Raw genomic sequence first — 9,313 nt, forward strand, 5'->3', positions numbered from 1 at the left:
GAACAGCCAGCGTGAGGATGAAAAGCCAGCCCAGAACGCACATTCTCACCACCATCCTTTACTGTAGGGATAAGGTTATTTTGCTGGCATGCAGTGTTGACTTTTTTTTTTTACCAAACATGACTGTTTGTTAGTTGTGACCAAACAGTTCAATTTTGGACTCACCTGTCCACAGAAGGCACTTCCAAAAAGCTTCAGGTTTGTCCAGGTACTCTCTGGCAAAGTTGAGATTGGCAGCTTTGATCTTTTTTGTGAGCAGAGGCTTCTACCTAGCAAGCCTTCTATGAAAGCCTCGTCGATGAACTTTTCTTCTGATTGTTGAAGCATGCACATGTGTCCCAGATGCAGCAAAAGAGGTCTGCAAATCCCTTGATGTGATGTTCGAGTTGGCTTTTTACCTGAATTATATTTTTTCTTGTGGTTCTTGCTGATATTTTAGAAGGTCGTCCACTTCTAGGCAGGATTGTAGTTTTCAGTGTTCTCTAGTTGCAGATGATCTGCTTCACAGTGGAATGATGAAGCTCTTTTTTTTTTAGATTACTTTATAGCTTTCCCCAGAAAGATGTGCTGTCACTACCCACTTCCTGATGTCCCCTGAGATTTCTCTTCCTTTCAGCATGACTGACCTGTATGGGTTCACCTGGGTAAGACTAAAGTGACGTGGTTTTTGTCTCTGTTTAAGTCAGTGATGTACAATTCCTTTGCTAAATTTTATTGGTCCATTTCAGTGGTTAGTTTAGCTACCAATTTGTCCTACCTGATCCTACTTGACTGCTTGTAATAAGCAATGCAGCTCAGGGTTCACTTACTTTTGCACCGATATGAATTGACCAAAAACTCTTTTTAATTTAGTTTTGACTACACAATTGATTTAAAAAAAAAAGAAGAAAAAAGAAAGAACAATGCATTGAAATGCTAAACCTACACCTGTTATTTCATATACAATGTAATGGTTCAGATTGAACACCAAAATCAGGTTGAAACAATTGGAAAGTCCAAATTGCTAAGAGGTTCACAAACTTTTGAGCAGCACTGTATATTTGTTATTATTTTGTGTACATATATATTAATCTACATCTACACTCGTTTTAATATTTTATATTATAGGTGTCTTAAAAAGTTAAGGAATTTGAAGTGGACAAATGAAGGGAAGTCCAAATCAGAAATGTAGTGAAGAGGTTGATTTTTGTGAACTAAAGATACAAGTGATGTGATGCCAACCGCTAAACAGCATGATGGTCAGTTTTTTAATATTTGTATTTTTATATTGTTATTATTTTGTACATATATTAATTTACATTTAATTAATTTACTGTGATCCTTACAATTATAAAACATTAATATAGATGTTTGCTTAATAATAATAAAAAGACCGCAAGTTCGATACCATCAACATGAATTTATTTTATTGAGCATATGATTACAATTACAGTACATGACAATGTAGATTCTACAGTTCTCCTTCCAAATACCAAAAATGTGAGCACAGTTTTTAACTTGATTGTGGGAAGAGGAAAGTAGCAGCAGCATGGAGAGTGGTACGTCACACCTTGAAGCTATATGAAAGCACAGCAATGTTCTCTGACAGCAGGATATTTGATTCCTCCCAGTGATTAGTATATTTGCATAACCTTGTAACCTTTTTATTCCTTAATAAGATATCTACTGGAGACGTTGAAGGAAAAGTTGGCAAGGTAATGAATCAACCCCACAGGCAGGATGTGCCGCAGAGACATTGAGTATTTGCTTCAGGGGTCCTGATCACAAGATCATTAATGATTTCTACTGTGCCGAACAGCGGAAACAGCTTCTCATGGAAGCACTCATTATAAGTGTAGATATGGACACGTCTGTCCACATCGTAGAATGACAGCTGGCCGCTATCGTAGTCAAGGTAGACACCCACTTTTCGAGGGATGAGGCCTGGCGGCAGGGCAGTGAAGGGCACCGTGAGTGCCTTAAGCTCAGTGCCCCTTTCCAGACGCAGGGTCAGATAGCCAGTGTCGGTGTTGAGGGATTTGAACCCTTTCCTAAGAGCGGACTCCTTGGCCACGCCCAGCCTCCAGTCTCGCTCACCGACCTCTGCCTCCCAGTAGTGGCGGCCCGAGTCAAAGCCGACCATTCCAGCTGCGCACCACCAGCCATCAAAGCGCTGGTGGTAATTGGCAATTTCTTTCCTCTCAAAACCACAGCGCATCCTCTTATCATCCCCCGAGATGAGAAGATCAGGATTGGCTGTATCTTGGTCGAGAGTCACTTCCACTGACACAACACATACAATTGTTGAATTAACAACAAGAAAGGCTGTGTAAGGTTTATAGTAATAAAAACGCTGATGGAATTAACACTGTACCTGCAGCATTTGTGATCCAATCCCATACTGTCAAAAAAAAAAAACACACATATTTTATTCATATGAATTGATGCTTAAATACAAAGTTTAAACCAGTGGTTCTTAACCTAGGTTCGATCGAACCACAGGGGTTCGGCGGAGGTCAAGACACACACCTGACTCAAATAAATCGTGATTATACACCTCGCTTGGCCATCATTGACTGCAGGTGATCATGCTACATTGCTTGGCCTATCTGTGCTGTAGGGAATTTAGTGCGCTTAGTAGTCAACTTGTGGCTGCCGCTGTTGTGATTTCTTTATGATTGTAATCCCTTCATGCTATGACAAGCAAAAAAAAAGAAAATGGTCAGATGAATTTGTACAATATGATTTCACATGTATAACCGAACGTATGGTGTTCCACAGGGTTCAATTCTGGGGCCTCTGCTGTTTTCATTGTATCTGCCGCTCCTGTGTTCCATACTCTCCCTGTTCAATTTGTTCACTAGTAAACCCCTATACCTACATCTTAAATTAGATTTATTTTTTTTAAATCTTATTTTCTATATCAATCAAGAAGTGTTGAAGAATATTCATTGAAAACTGGTGGGGTTTCAACAAGGTTAATATTAAGAACCACTAGTTTAAACATTTGAGACAATGAGGTAATTGTTTTAACAATCAACAGAAGGCTACGGACCTGGTTGAGGAATGTATAATAGAGCACCTGAAAAAAAACGCAGCAAATTAAAAGACGGAAAAGTCATCACAAGATAACTTTATATAGTTAGTCATTTTTTACCAATCTTTGCTTTCTGCTTCCACACCAACCATTGCTGCGGTATGGCATCCTGCGGGTCCAAGATGAAAGCTCAATCTTTGCTTTGATACGTGTCAATTCAAAGATGTACAGACCTTATTTGAATCCTGCAGCATCACAGTCCACAAGAGCAGCTCCATGGCACTCAGAAGGTTTGGCACACGGCCCCAACGCCAAGCTGACCTCAAGTCCTCCAGGATGTTTGCCACTGTTTCCCCAGGCCAAATGCTTTGCTAAATAACAATCCATTATAATTATTAACAGAGGAAGGTGTTATCTAGTGCCGGACATTTTGGGAGGAACAAAATCAGTGAAAGCTCCTTGCCTCGGGCTGAGTCCTCAGGTCTTTCATCCATTCCAGGAGGCTTAACCTGGCCTTCTGCACATCTTGCTGGTCAGTCACATCACACTTGTTGTCACCGTCAGTTTCTGGCCAGCCATCGGTCTGCATGGGCCTCTTCTGCGGACAAAAAGTCACCTGACGTGTTATTATGAGTAGAAATTGTGCAAAGCCCTGAACCAATCCACCACTCCCAATGGACCATATTTCTGTAGAAGATACTGTAAGTACCTTTCTCTCTAACATGGAAGCCCATTCCAGGATGAAGACCCAGCAGAGAGGGGTTGGCCAGATCTCATCCTGGTTCCATATGTGCTCCAGGACTGATGAACTCTAGAGTGAGCACAAAAGAGAAACGAGTTGGTGGTGGATTTAGTGACGACAAAAACACACAAGCTGATAAGGTCTGCCATAGATGATCAATGGCAGGTACTCTCTAACAGTTAAATAAATATGCATTCATAACCACTGTAGGAGGAAATTTGGTATGCACAGAGGCATTGAGGCTCTCTTTTGACAAATCATCATAACCTGAAGACAGTGATGCTTATGTGGGTGGGGAGGGCACGTTGCACCTATCTGAAGTGACACAATTACATGTTAATCTGTTTTGACAACTCTGAAACATAATGTCACAGGGTGACTATAATTACTGTGCATGTTTGGGTAAACACTGTCAATTGCACCTGACACACTCGTCCAAGGTCTCTAGCCAGTTCCACAACAAATAGTTGATCATCATTCAAGTAGTCAGTCTTCTTCTTTTTCTTGGATTTCACGTTCGACGCCTGAAAAGGAACTCAGGGTTAATTGCCTGGAACAGATTTTGTGTTGAAAAGTTGACATAGAAAAGAGTTTTGAGCACGCCGTGCTGCGGAACTGATGACTGGCTAATTCGTCATGACTTGATTTTGCATATTGTGCTCTATCGCTAAAGATCCCACTGTGCAAACTGGAGGGAATTTATTTTTTGAAAGATTTGTGCAACATTTTTCCTCTGTAATAACACAAGGATATTTTGAGAGTGATTGTGTTTGGGTTGTATCTAGGTCACAGTGCGAGTTATATGATTTAATGAACGAAAAAGCAAGTTAGGCAGCCTTAAGGTGCCAATAGAAGTAGTTTTGGTGACTGTAATTGCTGCCTTACATTCAAGTCAAACTGGAATGTTGGCATCAATGATTACTGGTTTGGTCAATTTACCTGTGAGCAGAATACAAACCCCATCCTCCACAGATTTTATGGCACATTTCACCAATTCCTGTGATGCAATAATTTTCTTTCTCTCCTCCTCCACTCTCTCTTGTTTTGTTTTTTAAAGAGTCAACTGCATGCAGTGAATAAAGTTTAAACTTTAACAGACGCACCATACCACAACGTTAATTACAAATCCAAACTTGTAACTGAGTGCATGCATTCTTTGTTATGAATCGTCATAATGATTGTCATTATAATATTTTCAAAATGCTATGCAAATGTAATTGTATTTCATCATATCGTAGTGATGTGTGGGTTTTTTTCTTTACACCTGCTCAAAAGTTACCATATAGGGTTAAATGCCCAATGACATATTTAAGAATAGTCACCTGATTCATGTATCAATGTGACACATGAACCAATCTAGTTTCGCTTACACATTAAACACTGGAGCACTTTGTAGAGAAATGCTACCTTTATTTTGACTCTCATGGATTTGATGGGTTCCACTATAAAATGAAAACACTGGAACATATTGGCAGATTGTGATGGGAGTCCTCTTTGATGCAAATGTGTTGATGCTGAAAGTAAATACATAAAAAATATTATATAAAATATAAAATAAACATTATATTTTCATATACTTTTTAGAGGAATCTTTAGAAATTCGAATTTAGAAATATTAGAATTAAAAAACACGTGTAATGTTTATTAATGTGCTAGCAATGACCATGCAGCTTTCTCCTCAGGTTATGTTTGTAAATGAGAATTAGTTCTCAAACATTTTGCCTGGTTAAATAAAATAAATAAATAAAAATCCTCCGTGCACTAGCGACCAAGTTATGACGATACACCTTACTAGGTGACTGCACCAAATGCGCAATAAAATACGCCGTTCCCCATTACGCACGCAAAGTACGGATGTTTTCGATGCATATTTGGTAGTAAAACACACGTAAACCTACCTTTCTTACCGCCACAGGAACTAACTCAGTTCATCCTGTTGTCGCAGGAAAAGAGTTGCACGATTTCAAGTTCGTCGTCGACTGTGTGCTGCAGAAGCTGACCTTGTTTACGTATCCGACTGACACTCGGCTCTTCGGAGATCTTCGGCTTTTCTCGTCGATTTCCTACACGATTGTGGGCACAGGCGGCAGCCATGTTTCTAAGGTAATTATGAGGTCACCACTGCCTGCTAACAAATATTGTACAAGTAGCCTACTAATATCGGTAGCAAATAATTGTCTATCCATATCTGCAATATAAATAGCAACAGGAGGATACACAGGTTTATTTATACCTTCTGCTATTTGATGGAAGGCTTTGAGAGATGAACGAAAACAAAGACCAATATATTTGTAATTAATACATAATAACTTTGAGACAAATTCATAGAAATTGGATAATGGTATCCTAGTCAAATCAAGTAAAGTCTAAATCATGGATAGAGGCACCAAAAGTTTTGAAAGATGGACGATTTATTTTATATTTTTGTTACGTAAAAAAAAAACAAAAAACAACTACAGGTAACATAGTAAACCCACATTGATTCACCCTTGACCATCAATAGTACACTTTTTAGCGCAACTGTGTTACAGATACCTATACAGTACTCAGGAGGCACCAGAAAACTAATGTAGTCAAATACATGATGAATAAATTCTTTAGAATTGAATAAGAAAAGTTATATTTTATTTGAATACACATTCAATTTTTGTGTTATTCTCATGACAGGAATAGCCAGGTTTTCAAGTAATAGGGTTGTAAATAATGCTAATGTTTTGCTCAAGAGTACATGCTAGCTTTTTTAGCTGCTATGCTAACTTTCCGAGAACAAACTTGAATAATAATGTGTTTGCCATTGGGGGACAGAAAATTTCCTCTAATGGCCAATGTGTAATTACAGACGTTTGTGCAGATGAATAATGAGCAGTCATTTTGTTAAAAAAAGAATAAAACAACAACAAAACAAGCATGATAACCAAAGTGTCTGTGAGATAATGTAACAATGGTAGGTGAGGTCTAAATGGCAAACCATGTATTCCTACATCTTTTTTTAAATTTCATATTCACAAAGCTCTTGAAGACTTTTTAAAATGTTTATTTTAAATAAATATAACCTGCTTTTTAGGACAAAATGTTGTTAAAGCTACTGAACGTAGAATGTTCCATTTTGAATCGCTACTGCCACCTGCTGACAAAAAATCAAACTGCACATACCGTTCTTCACATACACACCAAGCACATTACGTCACATCCGCAGACAGGGCGTGGGAAACTCTAACCCGAATCCAGTTTGAAAACTATTGGCCAGAGGCTTGTAGGAGTACCCACTGTGAACAGCTAAGGTGTTAATCTAATAATTAGAAGGCATTTCACTCATAAATGGTCAAATAAAAAGCTTATTGTAAAGTTATTTTGGGGGGAAAAGTTCCATATTGCAACTTTAACTCTTTGACTGCCATAAACGTTATAAAACGTTTAGCATAAACCTAGGGAAGGGCGCCGAGGACGTTAAAAGACGTCCCCTATGTTTTTTTTGTTTTTTTTCAAAAACGGGTGCAGGAAAGCCTTGGGCAGCTGTGCTGAAAGTATCAGGCAGATCTGATTAGTAAAAGACTCGTTTTGGCCCCTAGAGGGCAGCGATGACTCTTTGCACAAGGTTGGATGGGCCGCCCACCGTGGGCGTCAGTAGAAGACGTGAGGCGGAGCTAGAGTGTTGAGGAGACAATGGCTGGTTCAAGCCATTGTGGCTTGACCAAGCAACCGGTTGCAAGCAACTCACGCTTGAGCATTTTTTTCAAAGACGGAAAGCATCAATCAATACTAAAAAGCGCATTGATGTCGACGATGATGATGACTCCGAGCTTGACGCCAAAGTTGGAAGCCTTGACGCGACTGTTTATGATCACGTAGTAAGCCTCACCGGCTAAGCGCGGCTAGCGCGGCTAGCGCTGCTAAGGCCGGAAAACGCGCACAATAGCCGGCCGGGTACTTCTACACAATCGGACATTCGATCGGGCGATGGAGAGTTGGCATCGACCAATGCAGATTGATGATGATGATGATGATGACTCCGAGCTTGACGCCAAAGTTGGAAGCCTTGACGCGACTGCTATGATCACGTAGTAAGCCTCACCGGCTAAGCGCGGCTACCGCTGCTAACGCCGGAGCTGCACAAGCGGACATTCGATCGGACAATGAAGAGTACCCCGAGTCCAATGCATATTTATCGGAGGAGCGGGTACAGTCTGATCACGGAGAAGACACTGTTTCTGGACTACGATGCCACCATGAATGGAGTGGATAAAATGGATCAGAACATCTCCTACGTAACGTAACCGTAGCATGATCCTGATATTAGACTTGATGGCAACACACACTGCAGCATATACTTGCTATTCCCCGGAAAAAAACGGCCAGCAAGAAAGTGTAGCTTCTGCACGCGAAGAGGCATTCGCAGTGAAACTAATCTGTTGTGCAAATCCTGTTGCGTCTCCTTGCACGCAGGGGAGTGTTACACAAAAAGAAAAACTGTCGTTGAAACATCCACATATTTGTAAATAGCACCACAGTTGCACACATTTGTAAATAGTTTGCCAAATTGTTGTCAAATTGTTACACTGTTGAATGTAAATAAACGTATTTTGCTATCAAAAAACACTTTTTCATTCTTGGTGGTAGTGTTTTATAGAAGTAAAGCACTATTTAGGTGTTTGTGGCATCATTCATGGACAAAAAGAAGTGTCAAATTCACTAGAATGCATGAAATAATATTGTTTCACTAAAAGCTTGATTTCTCCGTATTTTGGTCGAAAACAGGCGAAATTGGGTCAAACTAACCATTTTCTATTGTTGATTACTAAAGAACGGAATAAGGTAGAAACAAACTCTTTTTTTCTGATGAAAGATGAAAGTCCAATCTTTCATTTGGTAGTACGTGTGTTTCCATAGTCCAAACAGAACATTTTCTGTGGACCTTGAAAGATCAGTCAAAATGCTTAAATCGGCTGGCACTGACGGCATCCCTTTTCTGAAAACGTCTTGCAGTCAAAGAGTTAAAGGCACAAAGGTGTACTGGCTCCCGCTCACCTGCAACTTTCATGAAGACAAAAGGTATCGAAAATGGATGTAACAAAAAATAGCAGTTAACTCTTTGACTGCCAGACGTTTTCAGAAAAGGGATGCCGTCAGTGCCAGCCGATTTAAGCATTTTGACTGATCTTTCAAGGTCCACAGAAAATGTTCTGTTTGGACTATGGAAACACACGTACTACCAAAGGAAAGATTGGACTTTCATCTTTCATCAGAAAAAAAGAGTTTGTTTCTACCTTATTCCGTTCTTTAGTAATCAACAATAGAAAATGGTTAGTTTGACCCAATTTCGCCTGTTTTCGACCAAAATACGGAGAAATCAAGCTTTTAGTGAAACAATATTATTTCATGCATTCTAGTGAATTTGACACTTCTTTTTGTCCATGAATGATGCCACAAACACCTAAATAGTGCTTTACTTCTATAAAACACTACCACCAAGAATGAAAAAGTGTTTTTTGATAGCAAAATACGTTTATTTACATTCAACAGTGTAACAATTTGACAACAATTTGGCAAACTATTTA

At 39.5% G+C, this 9,313-nt stretch overlaps 1 protein-coding gene across 1 annotated transcript; it reads right to left on the reverse strand.

Annotated features, from left to right (window-relative positions):
- Positions 1–1,379: 1,379 nt before the first annotated feature.
- On the reverse strand, positions 1,380–5,795 carry LOC147182696 (butyrophilin subfamily 3 member A1). Its single transcript, XM_086064768.1, has 10 exons — positions 5,657–5,795; positions 5,166–5,272; positions 4,181–4,282; positions 3,726–3,827; positions 3,480–3,614; positions 3,250–3,387; positions 3,137–3,185; positions 3,035–3,061; positions 2,354–2,380; positions 1,380–2,262 (listed from the first exon to the last, which is right to left on the reverse strand). The coding sequence occupies exons 2-10, from the start codon at positions 5,223–5,225 to the stop codon at positions 1,703–1,705; spliced, it is 1,200 nt and encodes a 399-aa protein (XP_085920894.1). The 5' UTR covers positions 5,226–5,272; positions 5,657–5,795; the 3' UTR covers positions 1,380–1,702.
- Positions 5,796–9,313: the final 3,518 nt, after the last annotated feature.

This window comes from Leptonotus elevatus, chromosome 1 (genome assembly GCF_054856555.1).
Source record: "Leptonotus elevatus isolate MCC_2025b chromosome 1, RoL_Lele_1.0, whole genome shotgun sequence".
Classification (NCBI taxonomy): domain Eukaryota; kingdom Metazoa; phylum Chordata; class Actinopteri; order Syngnathiformes; family Syngnathidae; genus Leptonotus; species Leptonotus elevatus.